This window comes from Schistosoma mansoni, chromosome 2, assembly GCF_000237925.1.
Source record: "Schistosoma mansoni strain Puerto Rico chromosome 2, complete genome".
NCBI lineage: Eukaryota > Metazoa > Platyhelminthes > Trematoda > Strigeidida > Schistosomatidae > Schistosoma > Schistosoma mansoni.
The window spans coordinates 11,358,019-11,385,767 of record NC_031496.1 but is presented as its reverse complement, the minus strand read 5'-3'; the positions used below and the strand labels follow the sequence as shown (position 1 = coordinate 11,385,767).

General features: G+C 33.8%; 1 protein-coding gene across 2 annotated transcripts in view; it reads right to left on the bottom strand.

Moving 5' to 3' along the window:
• The window catches only part of Smp_045360.3 (hypothetical protein), a gene marked incomplete at both ends in the record, with an annotated part of 67,749 nt that extends 45,298 nt beyond the window's left edge, over positions 1-22,451 (bottom strand). The window contains 3 exons of one of the 2 annotated variants that reach the window (XM_018795671.1): positions 21,982-22,171; positions 22,203-22,349; positions 22,381-22,451. In XM_018795671.1, coding sequence (XP_018649961.1) covers positions 21,982-22,171; positions 22,203-22,349; positions 22,381-22,411 — 368 coding nt within the window. The remainder of the gene's footprint in view (positions 1-21,981; positions 22,172-22,202; positions 22,350-22,380) is intronic. The other variant, XM_018795672.1, reaches the window with a different exon arrangement.
• Between the last annotated feature and the right edge of the window lie 5,298 nt (positions 22,452-27,749).

The window sequence follows — 27,749 nt, the reverse complement described above, 5'->3', positions numbered from 1 at the left end:
ATTTTGCATGATATGCAAGAAGTCTGATAGTATAAATTTTGAATATCAATCCACAATATAGCGCGACTGTCAAGTGACATAATCGATAGGTAAGTGCCTGAATTCCTAAAGTGTTGACTTCCAAACTCATGGTACAAATCCATCAATTAGCAGGCCAATGACTACTGTTGTGATTCAATTAATTATTTGTAATTTATAGAGTAAGGCGTATATAATCTAAACTACCGAACCATTGTTCGCTATTAAGTCGAGTTGATGGTAATTGAAAATACAAACCGTTGGATTTCGATTTTATTGATCTGAAGTTGTGTGCTTGCCGTAACATTTACATGTCATAATTCGGTTTCCGCTTGGCATGATAGTCATGTTGAACTAATCAACTGCAAGTTTGACTGAAACAGCAGTCCAGCACTCTACGATTTCTATTGGTTTAGTCTGTGACAAAAATTCCAAAAACAAGATAATATGACAATGCGATTGTAATCCCTTCAATTTAATAATATTCATTAAGGGACTAGTAAGTAGTAAAAATAAACAGATCCTTTCATTCCTGTTGGTTGTATTTCAGAGTCTTGTAATTGATTCATATATAATAAACCTCATTTGTTTACAGTAACATATCTTGAATTCAATGTTTTTGTTAGCTGTAAATAAAGAATAAACAATGCTATAAGTTTCCTAGTTAATTGTTCCTGGAAGTTTATGAATAGTATTATTGTATATAATAGTAAATCTGTCCAGTTACATAAAAAAACAGATTGACAACAAAAAAGACGTATGCACCATTAAAATTGCCATCGATAACAAAACGTATAACTGACAATAAATTCCGTGGATGAAAATTTATTTATACCAAATCATTAAAATCAGATCATAGCATTAATTTGGAATTTCTGTAAAACAATTCGAATTATTTGAAAGAATGAGACTTGTATTGAGTGATCTGTGTTTTCCGAAGATTTAAGTATAACTTTGTGGGTTGAATCTAGAATTTTTTCTACGTTACTTGGTTCTTGAGTAAAAATAAATTTACAATCTTTCAATCATGACGACCATTAAAGTGATTATGACTGATTTTTCGTTTTTCCAAAATCAGTACTTGATAAATTTTTTTATTATGAAGAATTTATGCCAACACTTTAGAACTAAACAATTTCATCCCATTTGTTTCCCTCATTTAATGGTTATTGAAGATGATCCCTTGTACAGGTCATGCTTGTTATCTAATTACTTTAGTATTTGGTAGTTTATGATTTGAGCACTATTTTAATCTAGTGGATCAATAAAATCTCTTAAAGTACGGAAGACTGTTTAGTTTTTCTCTAGGTGTTTTTTATTTTCTATAGGTGTCCATTTTATAATTTCAGTAGAGGAGATATTCATCTGGAAACAAATTCGTCCTCATTTAGTTAGTGGTAATTAGAAAATATGCTAATTTCACTAAATGCTGGAAGATTTATGTCACTCGCTTTCTAGATATAGAAGGTTTACATCTGACCCGAGCTTATTAAACTTTTATGCAAATGCCATCAAAATACCTAAAAATTATTATTAGCAAACGGCTGACATGAACAGTCTATAAATTTATATTTTATAGCTATCGTATGACGCATTTCAAAGTTGTTATATAGACAGGTTAAATCACTGTTGCATAAAAGACGTAAATTTTAAGTCCATAAGCATATTTATACTAGATACATCTTGTATTTTGGAAATATATTATCTATAACAATGCAATGTCTAGCTAAAGTCATGCACAAACCTGGTGGTATTTCTAAGATAAACAAAAATCGTTTGATCTAATTAGTTCTGTAGTGACGAAACTAATCACACACTCATTGGCGTAAAATATAAAGGTTATGACTACCAATGTGTTTGTTAGCTTAAATTGATTGATAGTGCTGAGTGCTGACCATTCATTGTTTGATGTTATTGTGTTCTTGCACTGGCAGAAAAAAATATTTATCGGAGCTTTCTACATTTTATATTTTATGTGTAAAATGTTTAATAAACAAATTTTATAGTTTAATAGTAAAACATACTTTATTTTACTGAAATCACAAGCCGATCTAAGTTAGACAGCCATAAAAACCTGGAAGCACTGGACGGCCGTCATATTATAAACCATTAGATTTCGGCTCAGTGGTTCAGAGATTAGGCGTTCGTTCAAGAGACTGAAAGTCCTGGATTCAATTTCCGGTTCGACTTCTGACGAGTGCCATTCTAGGATGAATTAACCATGAAAAGCTTTCAGGTTCTCAGTGGTTTGCTAACTAAGACCAGGTCTTGATTTCAATGGAATTTGATGATCGCGACAATCCCATATTGACACGTATTTTATTCTTTAATAAAAGTTTAACAATAATCAAAAAATGAAATTTTCCTTGAATCACGTTTTTATAACGTATCCATTATATTGACAATAAAGATGAAATAATAATATGGCGGTTTACATTCTTTATATGTGATCTAATAAACGGTTATTTCTAAATGATTGCTTGCTTAGTAGTAACCACTTTTACTCACGTTATGATTTATACAGTGATTGTAAGTTAGCATAAATTGACCTACATTAATGTATTGACTTTTCTCGAAGTTGAAGAAGTGATCCAATTATTTTCGAATAGATCGAAAGTATTCTATTCCCAGAATAATAATAGTTAACACAATTATTACAGAAATAAGTATCCAGAAACAAAATTCCGAATCTCAAATAATAATGTGCTCATTGTGTAAAATCTATTGCTAAAGTGGCATATCATAAACCCTTACTTTCAGCCAGATTTCATACAATGTATCACTAAAATGATATTTTGTACTAATGAGCCATTCGGTACGAGTAGAAAAACTTAATTTAGTCAAGGTTTTTATGTAGTGATATAAATCAGGACACTGTCAAATAAAATCTGAGGTATTGTTATATTATTTTTCAGTAAATCTGATAAATATAAGTCAGTCTTTGTTATACGTCATTTTAAATTGTAGTTGTCAAAACGTAAGTGTAGATCTTGGTAACGTTCTCATAAATTACTGAAACGTTATTAAACTTAATTTATTCTCTTGAGGAATGGTAAAACTTATGCTGATACTAAAGTTAAACATATTCCCAAACTGAAAGATGGTGGAGTTAGATCGCAAATGAATTGAAGTTAAACATGTAGACCGTTGGGTGGCGGTTCGGTGGTTAATTCTTGTAACGAGAACTGAACGTTTTGGGTTCTATCTACGGTTGGATGGTGGATGTGCACTTCTGAGAAGCACTATACTACGGAGGAACAGCTGTCCAGTGCTTCCTGTTCTTCAATAGATGTCTAACTTCGTCTGTGTTTATTCATTACTGGTAGTTAGAATTCAGCCAATGATCACAAAATAGACTTGATACAAAAATATCTTAACGAATGGCATAAAAGAGAATTTTAAGTACTGGTTAATGATAACTAAGTTATGTGGTAATTTAAATTTTATGAGCATACAAGTCAATCAAATGTTTTATAATGGTATTAATACTCTTAGTCTCATAGTGTTAAACAGATTACAGAATACATAGCTAGCAAGACTTGAAATACGAATGATTTCAATCACGTTTTGATAGTTAGAACACTTACATTTTTAGTGTGGAAAGTGTACTATTGGAGTTGATAGAATATATATGCTTTCCAGTTACCAGTTTATTTGCCTAATTTATTTCAAATTACGTGACAAAAATAGTACCTGAAAGTTGTGAAGCTAACAGGCTATAACCACTATATGCTTTAAATATTTAAAATATGGATACTGAACTGTAGAGATAATGACCTTCTACTTGATATCTAGACTCTCACTATGTTTTGAATTTTGATAGCTGAATGACTACATCTGCGCTTATACAACAAAAATTTAATTTAAATTTAACTTTCATCCAGAAACCAGAAATAATGAATGCCATAATGAAAGGTATCAGGGTTCTGAAAACCAATAAAATATTACAAACTCAATGATGATCAGTAAGCTTAACCAAGCGGATTAGTTAAACATTGGAAGTCACCAAAAGGTGTTGATTGATTAAATACTTTTTAGCATTTCTTGACCACTGATTTGTTTTCAGGTTTTCGTCTGTAGAGTATTTCAGAATACATTTCATTCTTTCATTAAAGAATGAATATTAAAGAAATAATGAAGATTTGTAACTCAGATAGGTAGACACCAGTTTTCACCTGTTTACCCATGTGAATCATGTATAAACTGATTACTAAATTGTGAAGTGAATAGTGCAAGATATTTTAATAGTTCACTAAGCACCTATAAACAAACGAATCATAATTTATCGTAAACTCGCTTCAAATTATTTTGATATCAGAATAATGTAATTCACTTTACTCGACAAAGTTATTAACATAGTAAAGAAATTGATATGAAAAATTTCACTTTCGTTTAAATTGCCAATTATGAAAATTACATATTAAGGAAATAATTGGACAGTGTCTTATTTATTTTAGATGTCATAAGAAAACACCGAATTTCGTAGCATTTCACTGTTAACTAACATTTTAAAAATGAACTGATAACTTTCATTTGCAGAGCGAAAACAAATCACTTGATCTTACTTATCCTATTAATATTCTTCTTAAGTGAAAAATCCCTATCTAAAATGAAGATAGATAAAATCTTGATACAGTTATGTAATTTCCTAGACATAACAGAGAATGTATCTGAGCAATGAACTAAACAATGAAGTTATGGTAAATATAGTTTGATTTATAAATTGATTGATCCGTGAACAGCTAAAAATGAACAATTCCTCATTATGGTTTTATCAATACTAACCAGCTTGGATGCATGACGTGTTTCTAGTGTGATTCTAAAGGCCCTTGAGAGATACTAACAGTATAATTTTCTTATTTTCGGACTGACAACTTTAAATATATATTAAAAATGTTAATAATATGTAATAAACGGTTTTATTATTTGTTAAATTTACCATTTAGAAGAATGTACTAAGGTGTTGTCATTTGAATAAATAAACTACCTTTATCTTGTACAAATGGATGAATAAACCATATGTCCTTATGAAGGAATATAGATTAGTTGACATCAGTACCAACACTATCTTAGGAGATATGTAAAGGAGAAAATAAACGTTTAATACATGAAGTAACTAAAAAACAATCGAGGAATAAGCGTGACTGTAGATAAACATCAGTCATTGAGTATAGTGGCAATCTGTTCATGAAATATTGCTATATCTGTGAGAATCCTAATGGTTGTACACAGACACTTATATAGAAAATAGTATATGTATATTCATTTCCCGTTATTTAAACTGGGGGTGATATATATAAAACTTAAAAATAACTAAACCAATTATCCATGACATAATAGTTTCATGCTTCACAGGATTGAATAATATCATATCAACATTACGGTTGCTTAGTAAAACTGATATAAAAAGGGCTCATTATTTTATTAATATTTGGGTAGAGAAGTGAAATATTTGAAATAGATAAATAAATGAAAGCTTATCAAAAAGGTAGGCCTGAAATATATAATTCATCTTTAGAGAAAATTGGCTATTTAGTAAGTTTGAAAAATGTATGCTCCATCGTTATTTACAGTCGAAATGAAATTTTCTAATTTAGGGTAGTTTCTGTATTTAAAAACACAAGTAACATGATTTCAAATTTAATGCTGGTGTCGTCAGTTATCAAGCTAATTGACCTTAAATTTGATCAAAACTCGTTTACATATATATCATAGAAAGAAACCAGGAGAATAGAGTACTACCGTCCACTTGAAATAATTAACTGGTCATATAATCTTATGTTTGGCTTTCTTTAAGATGTCTTGATAATGATTACTGAAAATAAAGTGCAAAATTTCTAGAAGTAGGTCATATATATTTAGACATCAGTTTTTGAAGTCATTGACTGTTAAGATGCGTTATATCTCAAGGTGTAGACTAACTTTCAGAGGTTCATAGTATAAATGGAATCTATAACTGGAGACCATAAATGAAACAGCTGAAGATTAGTCGTTGTAACGAAAATACCCTTATTTTTCAACTAATTTTTTTACGTCTTAAGTTTTCAAACTATATAGCATCTACATTTTATTCTATTCATTAATTTTTATTTATGTTTCTTACCTTGAGTATTCCTCTATCACTGATACCATTGTCCTTTCTATTTCATTTTCGTCTAACCAAGTTGTCCCTAGTATTGAACTCCTAGTTCTCAATGATTATCTATAAGTCGGTTCGTGATATAAACTATAAATGTTGGGTTTAAATTAATGTATAAAATAGGATAACAGGTGTAAAACTGGTACAATCAAAGTCTTCAAACGATTTTCATCTTGATAACTAACAACAAATAAGCATTATTTCAAATACAGTTTATAAAATGAAACGTTCGGTAATTCGCATAAATTACACTTCTTTTAATATAGAAGTTCCATTCAACATAAGTAGAGACTGAAACATACATGTTAGCGTTCATATAGTATTATTTATTTTATATAGTATATAAATAAACGAATAATTAATTACAGTTCCACGTTTCTCATAAATTTCTGATTAGTAAAATCAGATTTACCAATGTGAAGATAATGTATTATTTGACCATTTGTTCTGACAATTTTTGATCACATGTATACGGAAGGTAGACATTCACTATTTATGATTAATGATATTAAGATAGAGAAGAGAAAAAAGCACTTGCAACCGATTAATCATTATAATGGAAAACAGAAGCATTTTGTATGGGATTGGAGTAAAGAATTAATCTTTCACTAAAATTGAATTTCAATTGGAAACAAGACTTTTCCCATAAATCCTAAATGAAACGTTTTTAAACTACTTACTAGGTGTAAGTTTTCTGGTTTTCTCCACTACTTTTCTGTGAATGATGATGAAATTGGGTGATGTGAAATTGGGATAACACTTTATTTTAGTCGGATACCAACAGAAGTTTAATGAGGCCATAATGAATATACCTATTGATCCTTGTAAATCATGTTATAGAGGGGAATCTAATTTAATGATTGTGAATTTTACTGTCAAAAGTTAAAAGTCGAAGGTTATTGCCCCAAAAAATATCATAAAGAAAAAGAAGCAAAGACTAGCCATTCGGTGTCTTGTAATTTGACTAGTAGGCGTTTTGATGGATGATATATATATTGGACAAAGTTTATTAATGTAATTTATTACCCATGTAAATTTGTGTTGATTTTTCATTTAGTTGAAGCCTGGATCATTCATTACCACTTAGAATAAATCTGATTTAGCAAAACTGTATGAGGTAACACATATATCGCTTTAAACTAACAAGACTGGTTATTCTGATTTCCTTTTAAAACGAATTTCAAACAAAACGTTAAACACTAAACAACCAACCGTAATTAGTGTAGTTTTACAATATTGTATTAAATCACATGTGTCATTTAAACTAATATAATTAAATACTGATTTCTGGTTTTTATTCATAACTTAATATTTTTTAGAGAACCACAGAAAAGTAAGAAGCACTTAACAAATTTTTCCCCTCATTTTAAGACTCCGATAATATATGCTGTATCACAAATTAATCTAGTCTAAAAAATACAGATTATTAGGTTTTAAGTCGACGATCTAAAAGTACTGTGATTGCCTTGAGAAACTCGTCAATTTTTGAGTTCTGTCCCATGTCACATTATGAACTCAGACGGTTAGAAACTCGTCTAACCAATATGTAAAAGTCATTCAGCACCCTTTATCTCTTTGAAATCCCTCGACTGTGGTATATATTTCCCTAAAAGTATATATTCGAATAAATGATACTCATCGTTTGTATAATTTGAAATAAAATAACTTGGTTCTAATCATGATTGCTCGAAAGTTAGAGAAAGATAATTCAATATCATCACCAATATATACAATAGTTCATATCAGTGAATGATGTAAATTGTGACACACATAATTTTTTAAGAATACGAAAGATTGTATTTTATTAAGTCAATAAATTATAAAATGTATCATAAGGTAGGTGGCTATTTAAGTTCTTACTGAAAAAGACCCAAAGTACTGTTTAAAACTCAAAGCCAACATCGAAATTTTGGAGTTCTTAAATTAAATATAGTTCTAATCGTAGACTGATTAGTTCGGCAACCATCGAAAACCATATAGAGCAGAATGACTGTTTTATGTTAGTTTCACAATTCATCGGTAGTTTGCATTAACACTATAAGTAAGACTTAAATGTATAACTTTCTGCTTTGGCAACGGATGTGATAATATTTTGCCGCTCAGTTTAAATCCAAGAATTTAAATTTCATGGCTTGAAATGATTTTTCTATGTAGTTGAATATCAAGTCATGAATAACTGCCATTACATGTATCACCTATAGTCTGGTAATTAGGTTAACAAAACTGATGGGGAAATAGCGCGATATTTGTCTGGTCACACTATTTTTATTGTGCCATACATTTTTCATTTCTTACTCAGGAATGGTTCTTACGAAAAACCACATAACTGACTAGCTTTTAATACAAAATTTGTCAAAATTACTCACTGTTGATATATACATTCCATCATGGATATCTTGTTTAGTGTTTTTTTTCTTCCACAGAACACTCAACTATTTTGCATTCTATTCATTAGTATTTATTTTATTGCTAAATTACCGTAAATTTATGACAGTAAAATAAACAAAACAGGTTAAAGAGACAAATGGAAAATAGTGTTCAATAGTTTAATAAAAAAGAATAACACCACCTTCGTCAACAATAACAAAAACGATTGGATTCATTTACATGGTCTACATTATGGACTAGTCTTCGTTAAGCCAACAGTTAAAAACGGGAAGGAGTGAATAGCTGATTCATCCAAGTATCGGAATCCACAAGAGTGCCCACCCACGAATCCTCCATTGGAGGTTGAAATCAGAGACTTCAGTTTCGCTCGCGAAAACATCTAGATCACTGAGCAGGAATTCAGCGTTGTATAGGCTTAACTCAAATCTATTCGTCACACTTTGAGACCATCTTTCTTTAACTGTGGTGGTTAACTGTCTCACACTTGATATAGTGGAACACAACTAAAAACCTGTAGTTGCCTATAGAAGCTAGTAGCTAGTGGGCTCAGAACTATAATTGGCATAGGTTTTTAGTTGAGATTTTTGAATCTTCATAGTTAACAGCGAAGACTGATTTGAAATATACCACCACTGAAAATCAAGAGGTATCAGACAAGTGTCTTAGCAACCTCCAGTGGGGTTGGGGTTACTCATTGCTGAGGAGTCCCATACTACTCTGAAGCAGTTATCTGAATCTATTTTCATTAGTAAATGTTTGACATCATCATCTATCATCTGTTTAAAAATGTTCAATAATATTACATTTAATAATAATATTAGCACAAGCTATAAGTCTATTAACATTGTTTTTGGTAAGTACGAAAAAACTATGATCAAAAAAAGTGAAAACAATATTACAATCAAAACAGTTGTTCACAAACACACTATGTTTTGGATATAGTATGTAATAATGAAATATGGTCTCTTATGTTAAAATACATGTGAAATATGATGTCGCTAGTTAATAGATTTGTTAGTCTTAAGTTACAATAACAGCCCATTTCGGAATTATTGATAATGAAAAGTAAATCCATTTATCAGGTAACCATTGAATTCAACTTGATTGATTTTCACTTCAAACTTTGAAAATCAAAACAATTTTAAAGTCTAAAGTTACAAATACATACCACCACTAGACACACTAATCTTGTTTCCATGAATAAAAAGTAATAATAATAATAACTTATTTACAAAAGTCAACAATAAAACAGTGTTTATTTGAAAGAATAACTATTAGCAGTCGTTTATAGATCAGTCAATTAATCAATCAATCAATCAATCAAATGAATGAATGAATAAGTGAACACTGAATGAATTAATGGTAACGTTTCAAAATGATTTGATTGATTTCTTATGTGTTGTAAACCATATTTTATATGGAATGTATCCAATCACTCAAAAGACATACATTTTATTTATGTTCTTACAGTAATATACTGTTGTTGCCGTCGTTTATTTTCATTAATCTTGAATTGAATGTTAGTATTGTTAACGATACATAGGCGTACCGTAGAACTCATTCATATTAAAGTCGTGTGATGAATGTACATAGTTTTAGTTTTTTAAATACAGAGAAAAAGTTACGGTAAAATTATTTGACAATGGAATAAAAGACATATGAGTATGTATTTTTAAAATCGAAATTATGAGACTTTGTAAAAAGTCATAAATAGTTTCAAAGTAAGAAAAATCTCTCGATCAATAAGTGAATAAGCAGTTATCAGTATAGGATTGTAGAGGTTTTCAATGATAGTCTAACAGTGGTCGGTTCATGATCGCAATTAAAACTCAACAACCTCCACAAACTAATAGTTTGAGAGGTAATTCTTAGAGTCTTAGTGAGAAGCCGTGACCACTGGAGTTCAGTCGTGTCAGGTGTGAGGCAATTACTCACCTGAGACAGCGGAGGATGGTCGCGCAATATCATGGATTGGTTGAAGTTAGACATTAATACCGTTGGATAACGGCTCAGTGGTCTACAGGCTAAGCGTTCGTGCGAGACCGAAGGTCTTGGGTTTGAGTCCCGTGTGTGGGATAGTGGATGCGCATCGCTGAGGAGTTCTATACTAGGATGAAACGGCTGTTAAATGCTTACAGGCTGTCAATGGTGGCTTAACATTGGCCGAATAAGCAGTTATCTCTACTTGTATGTGCTTAATTTATACGTGTAGTGTAGCATTTTACTTGGAGTCTGTTTTAATAATCATTTAGTGATAAACATTAGAGTTAGTAAATACCGCGATTTCAGTCAATATTCTAGCAGTTCGAACCACTTTTCCGATCAAAAACTATCTAATTTGTGATCCTAATTACTGAAAGTAATTTACATACGAAAACTTGTACAACATCTTTAAAATAATTGTTCATTTTCAAAATCTATTCAATTCCTAAATGTTGGTCTTCGTAGTAAATTGATATTCCTGAATGACTACATACTTCCAGTCACACTTAAAATAACCCAAAGTAGTAGACAAAAGTTGCTTAATACCATATGTCCAAGACTTGGTTTAATCCAAATATAACTGTTTATTCCGAATTACCATACTCTTTTTAGTTGGTTTGTTGTTAATATCTAAAACAAAATGATCAAGGGATAACAATTAGGATTTTATCGTTAAACGCTGTTTTTTTAATAAGGTATAGTAGGATTGTTTTATAACTATGTCCGACGATTCTAATATAATTTAAGTATCTCCCGAAAAAAAAACAATTTTCTTTCAAGAACGACTAGATCCAAACATTAGGATTCTCTGTTAAAAATGGGAAAATATATCAGTGCAGTAATGATCACAGCATAAAAACATGGTTATGTTATGTTGATAAGTAAGTTTTAATACATATAGAAAATAATGATGGCTTATGTTGATCCCGGACTCAAGGGCCGAAAAGAAGAAAAGGAAGTGTGATATTCAAAACCAAGTGGACCAAACATTTTAGACAACTTCTAAGTAGACAATTAATTGATAAAGCACCATATAGCTATCTGAGAGCAACGAACGTATATGTTTCATTTATACACTGAGTGAGTCAGATTCAACAAACATTCTTTCTGCATAGTGTGTCAAACAAGAGAAAAAATCTTTGTTGGCTTCAAGTATAATGAGAAAAAACAATACACTGAATAATTTAGTGGTTGTCTGAACCCAGTAACTCAGCCAATAACTCAGTTGCATTTAAGGTGAAGGTACTTGGTCCGAGTCAAGGTGTGTAGGTCAACAACACGTTACAAGTTCATCCAGGTGAAGAGTCTTAATCCCAAGGAAACGCTGCTTCTAGATGTTACGGCGTCAAGATCCACGTATTTCATCAGAATTTACAAACGGTTTAATTTGGAGATTAATAAGCTAAATTTCATATAAATCAATCATGTACCTACCCAATCTCAAAATTCTTCATCATGTTCAAATGATTAATTGAATGGAACACACCAATATACGTCAAATCCCTTGACTATGAGGAAGCACTTGGCAGCGAGGATAGTAAAACCTAGTGGAACCTTCTTCGACACTATGATGCTCCTGAGAAGATTGTCAACATCATGCGGAGTTCATGCGACAAAATACACTGCAGAGTCATACATGAAGGACAGCCGAAAGATACATCTCAAGTGAAAACCGGTATCAGACAAGGCTGCTTACTCTCACTCCTTCTCTTTCTTCTGGTGGTCGATTGGATTATGAAGACCTTGACATCAGAGGGGAAGTACAGAATACAACGGACAGCTCGAATTTAGCTAGACAATTTGTACTTCATGGTTGATTTAACTCTTTTACCCCATATACATCAACAAATGCAAGTGAATACAGCCAGTATAGGAGTAGCCTCTTCAGTAGTAGGCCTCAAAATACACAAGGGAAAAAACAAGATCCTGGAATACAATACAGAGAGCATAAACCAAATCACACTTGATGGAGAAGCCCTGGAAGAGATGAAAAGCTTTACGTACCTGGTTAGCAACATTCATAAAAAAGGAGGTTCAGCTGCAGATGTGAAGTCACGTATTGGCAAGACAACGAAAGCATTCCTGCTGTTGAAAAACATATGATACTCGAAACGACTGTCAGCCAACACCGAAGTCGGAATTTTCAATACAAACACAAAGACAGCTTTAGTATACGGAGATGAAACTCAGAATATTACTTCAACCATCATCAAAAAGGACAGATATTTTTAAACAGTTGTATACTCATGATGCTCCACGTCCGTTGGCCGGATACCATAAGCAATAGTTTACTGTGACAGAGAATAAACGAGATTCTAGCTGAAGGGGAAATCAGGGATCGACTCTGGATGTGGATCAAACACACATCATGGAAATTATCAATCTAAATCACAAAGCACTCCCTAACTTGGAATCCTGAAAGTAAATAGAAAAGAGGTAGATTAATGAACACACTGCGCCGGGAATTGGAACGAGACATTGAAAGAATGAATAGCATTCGGTAAAATCTGGGAAGGAGAACTCAAGATCGAGTTGGCTTCAGATTTCAGGTCAGCAGCTTATGCTTCAGAAGAGATAAGAGGTTTGGATCTTTAGTCTGATCCTCGCTTGTAAATCTGATGTTATATATATATATATATATATCTGACACTGATATCAATTAAATGGTGTTTAAATTACTGATATTTTTTAAAAAATACATGGACAAAAATAAACAATAAACCAAAATTAATTGATTTAATGACATTTGGTCATTTGATTGAGTTTATCAGAAAATGAAGTCTATAGATATTTCATTGCTGCTTTAAATAGTTTAGTTTCTCTTTTTAGTCTGATAAAGTTAATTTGCACTTAGATCCATCATCTATTTCAGCATTTAATTAGTATATCCAGTCTTTTTACAATTAATGTAATTCATAAACCTATTAAACAAACAAAGTATATAGTAACTAATGAACTAGAACAACGTGAACTATAGTTTACAGGTTACACAATCTAAACAATAGAGAACAATGCATGAAATCAAGAAATATTAGAATTCGTTTTGATTATCTAAGTGAAAAAACAAACAAATAAATTCACTCCAAAAGTAAACGTTTCACTTCATGACTACTTTTTTAAGTATCATGATAAAATGTTATATTGTTTCCCCAATATATAAAAGAAATTTCTTTCAAAAAAGGCATTCAAAGAAATCTGACAATACTATTCAAAATAGTATAGCTTCTTTATTCTTGTCACAAAATCAATAAAGTAAACAATCAACCCAAAAAACCCAGAATAGTTTCTTATATTAAAATGAAAAAAAACAACAGAATATAATATTGAATTTATTGATTATGTAGTATCATAACTCCTTAAATTAAGGTCATTTACAGATGCATCAAAAAAAGAAAAGAAAACTATGTGAATACATATGTATCTATACACATAGTCCTCTATGTATGTAATCCAAAAAAAATCTCGAGATAATAGTATTCAATCTTACAGAAATGTAAATTTTATTGATTTACATAGAAAAAAAAGGAGAGAATTCTTTTAGATCATACTCGGATCAATATGTATTTTATTTAAAGATGTAAATTTTTCAATCATGTGTACGTTTATATTCGAGCATATATATATATATATACCAGTGATTATATATACATTCCATGTTTATTACAGATTCAGGTTGTAAATCTTGATAACATTAACACTAGATTGAATAACTTACATGAGTATCATGATAAGACGTGATAATATATAGTCACTTACAGATTTGCTTTTTTTAGTGTAATTTTGTTTGGGAAATTTATAGTTTAAAATAATTGGTCCTTATTTTTTTTTAAATATTCAAAGTAGTGTATTAAAAGAACAGAAACAATCTGTAAAATATAGTGTATGTAATCATTGTATTTCAATCCTCCCTCTCGTAATGCTCTCATACGACCACGCGTATACAGCCTCTGTCAGGGAAGTCCTACACACTGCCTTCTCGCACCAGGGGTATTGTTTACGAAATTGAGAAGACGAAAAGCGAATGTCTGGCACTTTAACCGGGTTGGTGGACACAGAAAGTCCACCTAGGGGAGTTGGAAAAACCCCATTCCAAACCAATGGTACACATGGGCTCCAGTATCCTAAGGGAAGAAATTACGTATGAACCAGTCGTTGGTCACTGGCTATCATGGAACTACATCTAACGTTGCTCCACTGCCTTGTGAATCAGATCTTTAGGTCGAAGACTCCAGGTGTGGCCTCCTAAGAAAACCATCTGCCTCCGTTTATGCACCCGGGCAGTATCATAGCCCACACGCAAATCAAGTGACTTGTGTGGCGCATATATATTCGGTGCCCTTTTGTACCAATATTTATGTGTTCAAACAAACAAATAAATAAAATCCCTGAGGTAATGTGGCAACCTGATTACTTATCATTATTATTCATAGATTAATAATGTCTAGAAGTAAATGCTTTTATCATGCATCTGAACAATTATCCCATTTAAGTGACTGAATACCAATAGTATAACTTAGGAATTGTATTTACATTGTTTTGGTTGTGCAACGCTTACAAGTAAAATGATTTCAGATGATCAAACATAAAGTTTTGTTAGAATACTTATATTAGTCTATCAACTACTGATCTTAAAAAGCAATAATTGACCATTCCATATGTGAATAAGTTTATTTATATTTGTTTAATGTGGAAGGGACTGGTGGTCAGGTCCTTTTAAATTAAACAATCTATGACCATTACATTGTGGACTTTTTACTTCTTTATGAGTAGAGAAAGATGGTGGTCAGCAGTGGAATCCAGGGAGTGTGTTTCGTCCTATTTGGGACCCGCCAGCGGGATATACCTGCATTCCAGTGCTAGTATTTACTCTGAGATCCGAACCCAGTACCATTCGCTTCAAACGCCATTGCTCTATCCACTTAGCTACCAAGTCCTGACAGCCACCAGCTTGCGCAGTGAGGCATGCTTGAATATCTGGGCTACCTGTTCCTGCCGTCTAGATATTTCAACAAGTTATCTGTTTCCTTTTTTGTTTTAACAGATCATTATTTCTTTTGAGTGCATAACATAATCAGATGCATTTGTGAAAAGTTTACGACCTTTCGCTCTACAATTTACAATCCGAGACATCATGATGGCTGGCAATGTACATCGAAGGGAATGAATATTATTCAGATGTCGACTTCTGAAATGCTAACATCTAACAGGCGATCACTCAATATTTATCGTCAATATCGATCAGGAAATAAGAAAAGGAAACAAGCTGAAATACTTTGCTCTGAGAATTCAATATTGTACCAAAAATATAATATTAAATAAAGCTAATAATAATAAATTCATTTTTGTATTGGTTGCTTGAATTTTCCCATTGATGTTTAGGACTGAAACTGATAAGTCGCTTATTGGCATATGTTCATCCTTAGAGGATTGCCTCAATATTGCCTTAAGTCACAAGTATTACAAGTAGAGATGGATATTTAGCATTTTTTTCTAAAAAGACTTCAATAAAATTAATGACATGGTATTTATTAGACAACAATCTATTATCCATAAGATTTATTTTACATAGTTGACATCAAACCGTTATTTCATAAACAGATAAATGTAATAATTAACAGATTTTCCATTTAAACTAAAATCATTGAACACCTTATGGACACATAAAACTGTTCAGACTTCTTGAAGCAAAACAACACAAATCTATACACGTAGAGAAAAAAACCCTCGAGATAAGACGAAATCATTATTAACATTAGTTGGAAAAAACAATAGAATAATGAATATCCTTCACAGGGAGAATAAAAATCTATGATTCCTTATTTTTCCTTCAGAAAACAAAAAGAAACAAAACTTCATTTATTACGCAATATAATAAAATTTCTATGAAACATATTATTATACAAAAATAGACTAAACCAGATAAATGAAAAAAACTATAACGAATATTATTAAAAATCAATTGAGAAAGATTATTCAAGTTCTGTAAAATATTATTGTTATTTATCAATCTCAAAGAAGAAACCATTGCTAAAGTAGGAGAGGAACCTAATGACATCAGTAGTTTATTTACACTTCCTATTATCTTGAATAGAGCAAGAACAAAGAACTGAAGAGAGTTACATGATTTTGTTTCGTTTCTTAAAGTTTTCATCAGCTGCGTACAACCTATAATATTTGAAAATCAAAATTATTGTAAATTCTACATTCTTATCGCAGTAAAGATGGATAAGTATCATCATGATGGAGTAATGAAAGTGAAAACTTATAAATTGTTGCATATAAATAGAATATGTGAGAGAAAATTCTGCGTCATCAAACATATTAACAAGGAATTATAGAGATAAAATCATCAAATGATTATATAATGAATTAGTTGAAAAAGCATACAACCCTCGAAATTCACTTGATTAACACAAGTCTGTGTATAATATGTATAACCTTTGCATTGAATCCTCATTCAACTTGACAATCAGAATCATCAAATTTACGGGAAAAAAGTAAACTAAAAGTCGAAAGTCATTTAACTCATCGTTATTTACTTAGAGACAAATATCAATAAGTTTTAGATGCAACTTGCAAACCAACTGACTAGAATTGGAAGCATCAGCATCTAGTTTGGAGCTGAATAATATGTTTGAGTTAACTCAAATCCATACTAGGCATACAAAAATTGAGTAGATAAACTTTTGTATACTCTGAATATGTATGAGCATATCGACAGAAAGCATATACACATTTTTTATCTAATTCTTTTTTACATTCCGTGATGCCAGTGCTGATTTATATGGCATCTTTGGTGAGTATCAAAATAGTTTATAAATAAATGCACTCAAACTTCTTAGTTTTCCAGTACTATTTTAGTTGACATCAATCTATGCCTTAGAACAAATAAACTGATTAACTAGATAGCATATAGATAATTCGCATCTAGTTTTGGTTTTAAAAAATATTCATCCACAAATCTAACCATTACGTTTACAAGAAAAACAATTTGTACGATCATACCTTCATTATGGAGACTTTTAATGAATCCACTAGCGTTTATTGTCTAACAAAGTAACTTCTCCTTAGCTGAAGTCACTTTCGTTACATTAAAACACAAATATTTATGCGAAGATATTGAAACGAAATGTTTAAAACACAAGTGAAAATACTTCTATCAGTTCATAACTGTTGTTTGATGGGATGTCAAATATCATTCCCTTTAAATAACGAATCAATTCACAACTACAAGTCCAATTTGAGTGGTGCACTTACAAAAGGGCGAAATACATAATATCTTTTGGATAGATGGATGACCTGTTATAATCAATTGAATATATCTGTTATAACATACAAAAACTTTAATGGGTAAATTTACAGACGATGTAGATTGCAAATATTTTTGAAATAGTTTATTAGCAGAGTTTAGGTGCTTCATTATTTATCTCAATATTTCATCCTAACATATAAATGTATCCTTTAGAATGTTAAGTTTATGTTTAGGCAGTAATTTTTAGGAACGAGTCAGGGAAGAATACTGTTTTGACAGTATTAATTATAATGGAAGATTTTGTTATCATAAAAAAGTGTAAAATGATTAGTCTATACATTGTTTCAACGTCAGATGGATGAGCTGTAGAATGTCAATGGATTCACTTGAACATGATGACAAGCTATCACATTCTGCTTATATAAATGAGTAAGTCTTGGTTTCGTCCCAGGAAAGATTAAAGCTGTGAATAGTTCAGAAGTGTAGGTTAATACCTAAGACATTAACTGCATTTAGATGACTTTTACTTTTTCTCAAATTGGTGGTGAGCTCTTGCGAACACTACCTATTTAGGTACAAACCATCAATCAGCTGAAGCCACAAACAAAATTTATTTCTCTTCTTGATACTGAAGAAAGATATCAGAAAACACACAAAAATATTACACGTTTGCTATAAAGACAAGCAAACTCAAACAAGTATACTATTACTTTACAAAAAATCTCTCAAAGTAATACAGGTGTAAGTGAATTTATAAACAAAAAACTCGATTTTGAATAACAGATAAAGTTATGTTGTTGTATAACTGTGTAATTTGAAAAGTTGAGCCCATTGTTAAACTGACGTACTCAAATAATTAAGCAACAATTTTTAATTTATGTTTGTTCAATAAATTAATTAGGGTATTTAGTCAACTATCAGTTATTTGAATGAACGCAAGGTTTGGCATTGAACCGTAAGTTCATTGTTAAATATTATTTATTATACTACTCCTGAGTCAAATTTAAATAACGTGCAAAACATTTATGAGACAGGACACTCTATCTCTTTTTTAATCATCTTTAGTATACCAATCTTGATTGGTTACTTTTTATAAAATAAGAAATGGTGGACACAATTTTTTAGACCGAAAGTTGCAAAACGCTCAGCGAAGATGTTATATTTGGTTTCAAAACGTACAATACTCATTGTCACTTGCAGACATAAAAATGTCTGACAGCGAGATGTCTTTTACTGTAGTGCTGAATGTTATAAGCAGAATTTTCTGACATTGTTAATTTACCTGAAGTTGCAAACGAACTCTAGTAGTCAACGGAAAAAGGTGAAAATTCGTCTTTCTTCGTTAAACCCTATCAGGCCATAATCTTTCCTGCTAAATGACGCTTAGATTTGAGGGGGTTGTTCAAGAATGTGATATTTTTACAGCTTGAATCAAGCAGTGAGTTTAGTCAGACCACTATTGAAAAACTGGAAGCACTGAACGGCCATTTCGTCCCAGGTTGATACTTCATAGCAGTAAATTTAAGCGTAAAAATTCTGCTATCTCCAAAAATCCCCTATGCTACCAGTAGTCAGGCGCCTACTAGTTGTTAGCCTCGGGATGTAACTCCTGAAGTTCGAGTGAGAATCCATGACCAGTGGAATTCAATCTTTCTTGGGCGTGAGACAGTTATCCAACACAGGCAACGAATGAAGGGTTGCTCACGCTCATGCACCGATTAAAACTAGACATAAATGTCGTTGCGTGACTGCTCAATTGTTTAGAGTTTAAGCACTTGTGCACAGGATCCAAAACCCTGAGTTTGATTCCTGAGCACAGAGCCGTAGATCTGTCCTGCTGAAGAGCCCTATATTTGGACAGTGCGGCCATCCAGTGCCTTTGGGCTTTAAGGGTGGTTTAGCTAAAATCGATTCGCGATTACAACGGTGTGTATGAAGTCAGACTAAAAGTACATGATATTTTCATCAAACTTGTTAAAAGTTGGTTCGTTACACTTAAAAGAGTATTGGGACAACCATATATTGATGTCTTTGAGCTAAGTTAGTCATTTAACAAATACAAAGTTATAATGAAGTTATCTGGGGCCTAGGGGTTTATTTAATGTCCAGCAAGTATTGAAATCTAAACGTAGGTAGAAGTCATTCGATCTCAAAAGTGTTAAAAGCCTGAGGCATAAACTTTTGCATAAATGAAGAGTGACTATTCTGTATCAGTATTGTTACAGGATGCAAAAATACACTGAAAAGCAGTTAGTACATTTACGAGAGTTTAGAAAAATAAAAGTTAGCAACATTATCAGTATGTTTAAGGTGGCGTTTGTTGAGATAGTTTGGGTTATTTATGGGATGTTAAGAACATGTAGTATTTAAGTAATAAAGGACTACAAACATTCATGGAAAAATCTGAAACTTTGACTAAGGTAATAGAGGATCTTCATAGAATACTAGTGGTTTTGAAATTTGCAATAAGCTAAGTTAGTACCTCACCCATATAAATAATTAAACTAATCAGCACTTCATGGAAAACAGTGGAAAATACAGTAAGATGTTATCAGTTTTGAAATAAAAGATTACAAAGTCGAGCTAGTGGACGGACAAGTTTTTCGTATTCATAAAACAGTGAGAAATTCGTTAAGAACTGGATTCACCTAATTTAAAGCAAAATCGTTTGACAGTTTAAAAACTTTTTGTCTGATTATAACGGAGAATAATATATTAAAACCCCTCAAGAACTTAACCAGAGTTACCAACATATATGTTGTTTGACATAGCACTTTCTAATTGTCTAATGTTCAAATAAAAGTGCGTAAGTTAGTGCAAAATTTAATGCAAAACGTTAGTTCTTGACTCCCTAAACATGTTTTCATCATTGCATCTTTTTTCATAGAGTGTTTCAAGTTCAATCTCATGAAAATAACTGTTTAAACAAAAAATCTTATTTGCTTTCAGCAGCAGAAAAGTTCAAGAACTTTTATTGATGGAATAATAATAACAACAATGAATAGAACGTGCATAACTTTGGGAAGTTGGTTCAAAGTCTGTAACAACCTACGTCATCCAATTTATAACCGCCGTTTAGAAAACATTCCTAATAAAAAGCTGTTAATAATAACTCAACAGCAAGGGATCAGCATTTAAAGTTAATTGTCAAATCATAAGGATTTTCAAACGTGGCCCATAAGAAAGAAAATATAAATATATAATTTGTTAGGTCATATATGAATTTAAAGATAAGTTTAAGAAATTTATAAAGTTCAATCGGGTCAGAAATTGTTTTCGACAGACTACCGGAGAGATTATTAACAAATATTACAGGTTTAAGAACATGAGCCTACAGAATTAGGGCTGTAAAATCACTGCCAATGTATGTGTCTTTGATTTTTATTCAAACTGGTAGTTTTTAAGGCCTTAAAAACTAAACATAAGGGTCACCAATCGGATTAAAAGGTCTGTTAGGTTGACAGTGATCACCATTAATTTTACTTAAATTCCAACGTATCGCGGAAAAGCTGAATTTTAAGGTTGTTTGTATTAATTCAACCGCATGTGTGTACTTCTAGACCCAAGAACTGCACATTTAAATGCGCCAAAAATGGCAAGCGAGCAAAAGGACTACTTGAATGCTGTCTGCGTCATTATATATCTTTATTTGACTTATAAAGTAACCTACCTCTCTGTTAGACGTAAGCTGCGTTCAGTATTCAAACTCATCAGTTTCGAACAACGATGAATGATCGTTGTGTTGAACCACTTATTCCTGAGACACAAAGTCCTTCACTTCATATTAAGTGCACACAGTAGAGAGCTGAAAGCTCGTTTCCTCAAGAAACACAAATGCGGCAACCGAAAATAATTTTTATATTCACCTAGAAACACTCCTTTATCGTGAATGAATGCACTCAAACGGATGATATTACTCACCGTCCATACAGTGTTTACTCTGACAGTACTTTTATAATGTAACCTGACTGAAAACGTGAACAGACACGGATAGATTTGAAAATTAGGCTAGATGTAGTGTCATAAATTAAGGAGCATGGTTGTAAGGTCCATTTAAATGATGAAAGTTGATAGATAACAATAAATCATTATTCCAAGTCATGCCGATGATTTGAAAAGGTTAATGAAGCTCATAATTTATTACTTATGTCAATAAGAAAATCCAAAATAAAGGGAATGTTAAAGAATATCGTATACAAACCTAGAAGTTGTACGAGAATGTTCGTCACAGTCGCTCGCTTCTATTTCCAAAACAAATGATGAAGTCTTTGTGATATTAGATGACAATTTTGGATCTACACGCAATTCAGCGAATCCATATTTTTGATCCAGTAACTCTACATAAAATGGGGAGCTTTCGGGACTATGTATTTTGAAACGACAAACTTTTCCTTAAAATATTATTAATAATTAAAAACATACCATAATTATCGTTGGGTTCGTCAGGCGCTGCCTGAATTCTTGGAATTACATGTACAACTGTTGCGTTAATCCATAAATATCCAACGTATATTTTTGGTTGGCCACATGGAAATACGAACTCAATGCAGGTTCCAGACTCAAGTAAAACTAACGAAGGTTCAAATATTTATGAACTTACTACTCAAAGCAAAGAAAACAGCTAGAAACATATTTCCTCGCGTTAACAAGCATCAACAGCTAAATTAGGTCAAAAAACCTGGTCACAAATACTTTGAAATGATGAATATAAACACACGACACAAACAAGGGCAAAATGAAATAAAAAACCTGAAGGCTTCACAGTATCTTACTAGTGGCCAACTTCAGTTTTATCCGATTTCTAAGTAATATCCTTGATATGTTTTACCGTCGAAAACAGCATATTTTGAGTGTGTGACATTGTAGCTGTAAATAATTCCCTAAAATCAATAGCTTTCTAAGTGTTCGACATTGGATGCTGACCACGTTGTTTGAGTGGATTTGTTTAACTGAAAGCTTTCGGTCATGCATCCGTACCAGATCACGTTTCGACTCGGCGTGGGACACAGCTCCTACGTTTCAATAGCTAGCTAAGAACAAACGCCTCTCGTTATATTGGTAACGAATCAAATATATCTTTCCTGCCTCTTCTCGTCTGACTTCTGATTTCCTTTGGTCGGGAAGGTTCCGAATACCAGTCGTATCCTCAACATGAATAATATTCAGGTTTTAAAGTCACTTGGATCATGTTTTCATTTATTAGTAAGTAGTTGAGGAGGTCACCATAATGTCTTTTGACCAGATTTTTATGTGACTCTGTTATCATATGTTATGAATTGTTGAGGATCATTGGCAAATTTTATATCTTATTTGCGAGCTGAATAGTTCCCTTTTGTTGAACGTACTTATTTAAGCTATTTGGAATGTTTGCACAAGGGTAATGGTTTACTTTATTCATCAAATATATCTGGGTTGACTTCTTATTCTCAGCCTTCAAAGTCATGAATGTCGTTCCTTATCTTAAAGACTGGTTGAAGTGGTTATCTGGAAGTAACAAGGGCATTAAATACGTCTGCGTAAAATGATGGTAGCAGCTGACATCACACTTTATCAGATTTTTTCATTTTCCAACTGAAAACTCTGACAATGAAAAAAACTACTTTTCACAACTTATTATTACTGCTAGGTTTGATTTAATTTGTGGATTTCCCAGGTCCATAGAATCACTTGGAAGCGCTTTTATGTAGCCTAAGTATTCGATGTCACAGGCCAGGATTTCGTGATAAGAGTCTGCAGCGTAGAACGCATAACATTCTACATAAATTCTTCTGAGGGCACAACATTTTGTGGATGCAAACGGGATCCTACCTTTAATTTCACCTAAAGTGTTCTGTGCATTGTTTGTCATTGAACAGAAGGCTTAAATTGTGTATGCTTTCAAGGCCCGTTTTGATTCTCTTTTGCTTAAATCGGGTCACGAAACTTTATGAATGCAATCTTTTACTCATTGGGATGTCACGATAAAAGTTTCCGAAAGCGCGGTATATTGTAGCTGTAAATAATTCCCCAAAATCAATAGCTCATTAAGTGTTCGACATTGGATGCTGACCATGTTGTTTAAATGGACTTGTTTAACTGAAGGCTTTCGGTCATGCATCCGTACCAGATCACGTTTCAACACGGCGTGGGACACAGCTCCTACGTTTCATTAGCCAGCTTATAGAAAAGGTCCTCGTTATATTGGTAACGAATCAAATATATCTTTCCTGCCTCTTCTCGTCTGACTTCTGATTTCTATCTGACTGGGAACGATCGAATATAGAAGGTGCTACTGGTAGCTAGTTGTAAAGCTAGAACATCCGTTGCATCATCATTGGTGAGACCGACGTGATCTGGTACACCAAGTCAATATACTGTGAGTCTGTTCCATTTTGGAATATTATTATTGTTATTCTTTATTTGAATTTTATATATTGTGATATACTTTTTTTCGCGAATTTTTTTTCCGGATATATTTTAATTAGACATTTTTCGTTATCTATATTACTATGACGGAACACTCACCCAAGGTTTTTAAGTTAAAGTCTATTCCCCCTATTTCGATTCAGTTAACGCCATTTTGGCCCGACAATATCGAGTCCTGGTTCTGCTATGCAGAAGCCGATTTTTGCATGCACGGAATCACGGACTCGCGCACACGTTTCCTCGCGGTAGTTAAGGCGTTACCGCGCGAGTTTAACAGGTACGTAACACCTAGTATGTTTACTAGTGATGTTCCCGAACCTTACGAAACGCTTAAACTATCGATTTTAAAACGCGGAGACCTAACTGATCGACAACGGTTAGACCAACTCCTTAACAATATCGACTTACAACATGGTTCTGCGACAGACATGTTGCTTAGAATGAGAGAAGTCATTGGCCAACGAACTTTCGATGATGGCCTATTTAGACAACTTTTCTTGTCTAAACTCCCTCAACAGGTGCAGGCAGTGCTTGTTTCATTTCAAAACAATGCCATAGATGAACTAGCTGCATCTGCCGATCGAATCTTGGAAATCACCAAATTTTCTAAGGCCGAGGTTTTTACTATCAAAGAAAAACCCCAATCGACCTCGACTGACATGGCCGAACTATGTCACACGCTTACAAGATATCTTAGAGTTCGTAATGACCGTAGTCGGTCAAAATCCTCACGTAGGAGCGTTTCACGTAAGAGATCTGTCTCTCGACCACGAGAGACAGACAACCCCGACTGGTGCTGGTATCACAACCAGCACGGTAAATCCTCTAGAAATTGCAGGAAGCCCTGCAATTATCCGACCCCAAAATCGAGTGACACGAAAAACAGTTCGGGAAACTTCCCAGCCGGCACGCGTTAACGGCAACCGTAGCCGGCGAACACAGCCGCCTCTTATATGTCACGGATGTGACTACGAAAGTTCGCTACCTCGTCGACACTGGCGCAGAAGTTAGCGTTCTTCCAGCAAATCCCGACGACAGACTTCGCGAGTCTGTTTTAAGTTTACAGGCGGCAAACGGAAAACCGATCGCTACTTACGGTAAAAGGTACGTCTACCTTAACGTGGGTTTACGCAAACCCATCCACTGGATCTTCGTTGTTGCAGATGTTTCTATGCCAATCATTGGTATAGACCTGTTACAACACCACAATCTACTCATCGACACACGCTCACGAAGGTTAATAGACGGAAACACTAAGTTATCCGTTTGCGTAACTCCTTGTTCTGGTTGCAGGTTATCCCCAGTCACGATTAAGCACGCCATAGACCCACTGTACCAATCAGTACTCGACAAATACCCCGGGATATACCAATCGCAATCGAAATTACCTTGTGTAACCAGCAATGTTACACATCACATCTCGACTACAGGACCACCTGTATTCTCGAAAGCCCGAAGACTCGCTCCCGAGAAGCTTAGGTTAGCTAAAAACGAATTCGACCACATGATGGACCTAGGGATAATTCGACCATCGAATAGTCCATGGGCATCCCCATTGCACATGGTCCCTAAAAAGGACAGCAACGATTGGCGGCCAACTGGTGATTATCGGCGTCTGAATGCTAAAACCATTCCCGATCGTTACCCGCTGCCTCATATTCACGATTTGACAGCTACCTTGAAAGGTACAACTGTCTTTTCGAAAATCGACTTGGTTAAAGCTTATAACCAAATACCGATGGCACCTGACGACATTCCTAAAACCTCCATCATCACTCCTTTCGGTCTTTACGAATTTCTACGAATGCCTTTTGGTTTAAGAAATGCGGCTCAAACCTTCCAAAGGTTTATCGACGATGTCTTCCGAGGTCTCAACTTCGTACATGCGTATGTTGATGACTGTCTAATAGCAAGTCCGGACAGAGAATCACATCTCAAGCATCTGGACATTGTTTTCGATCGACTCCAAAGGTATGGCATTACTGTCAACATTCAGAAATGCCAAATCGGAACTAACTGCTTAGACTTCTTAGGACACACTATTGATGCCCAAGGCATCCGACCCCTTAGGAGCAAAGTGGTGGCCATTCTGGATTACCCAGAACCGACCACGATCAAGCAGTTACGAACTTTCAACGGACTCGTAAGTTTCTATAGACGGTTCATACCTAAATGCGCGTCCCTTATAAAACCGTTAACCGGTCAGCTTCGTGGAAGTGCGAAATCAATTAGTTTAGACGACATAGCCCGTAAAGCATTCTCCACAGTTAAGGAACACATCGCTAAAGCAACCCTGCTTGCTCATCAGGATACTCAAGCACCCATTAGTATCTCAGTAGACGCATCCGACTCAGCAATCGGAGCAGTCTTACAACAATGGGTTAACAACTCGTGGCAACCTCTAGGATTTTTCTCGAGACGGTTGTTAGACGCGGAATCTAGGTACAGCACGTTCGGTAGGGAACTCCTAGCTATGTATTGTGCTGTACGGCATTTTCAACATTCCATCGAAGGAAGAGGATTCACGCTTTTTACCGATCACAAACCTCTTACCTTCTCTTTAAATTCATCTTCAGACAAGTACTCATCGCGAGAGTCTCGACAACTCGACTACATTTCGCAGTTTACTTCAGACATACAACATATTTCTGGAGCAAACAATGTAGTCGCAGACGCCTTGTCTCGAATTAGCTCCTTGAACAGTTTCCAAGGAATCGACCTTCTTAAACTCGCTCAGCTTCAAAAAGAAGACATTGATCTTCAGCATGAGTTATCCTCGACAACTCTTAAACTAAGTATTAGGCAGATGGGAACAGGTAAGGAAACCTTACTCTGTGACACATCTACAGGTAGGGATCGTCCAATTGTACCAAAACATTATCGATGCAACGTCTTCGAAACGTTGCACAATCTTTCTCATCCAGGTGCTCGTTCAACAGTCAAACTTATAGACGAACGCTTTTGCTGGCCTGGCATGAATAAAGACGTGAGGGAGTGGGCACGCTCCTGTGTTAGCTGTCAGAAAGCTAAGGTCGTAAGACACAACAAATGTCCCTTAGGCTCATTTAAAACCCCTGACGCTCGTTTCGACCACGTCCATATAGATTTGGTAGGACCCTTACCCGACTCGAACGGATACTCATATCTCCTAACATGCGTGGACCGTTTCACTCGATGGCCAGAAGCAGTACCGATTAAGGACATTACTGCTGAAACAGTGGCCCGCGCTTTCGTCGAACGATGGGTAGCAAGTTTCGGCTGCCCTTCCACAATCACTACAGACCGCGGAAGCCAGTTCGAATCTGGACTTTTCCGTTGTCTAACCTCACTTTTAGGAATCACGCGCTTCCGAACGACCGCCTACCACCCACAAGCAAACGGGTTGGTAGAACGTTTTCATCGACAACTAAAAGCTTCATTATCAGCTTCAAACGTTTCACAGTGGACAGACGCTCTTCCACTCGTCTTGCTAGGTATCCGCAATGCAGTGAAAGCTGACATTGGATACACGGCATCTCAACTCGTTTACGGAACGACACTCCGACTCCCAGGAGAATTCGTGGA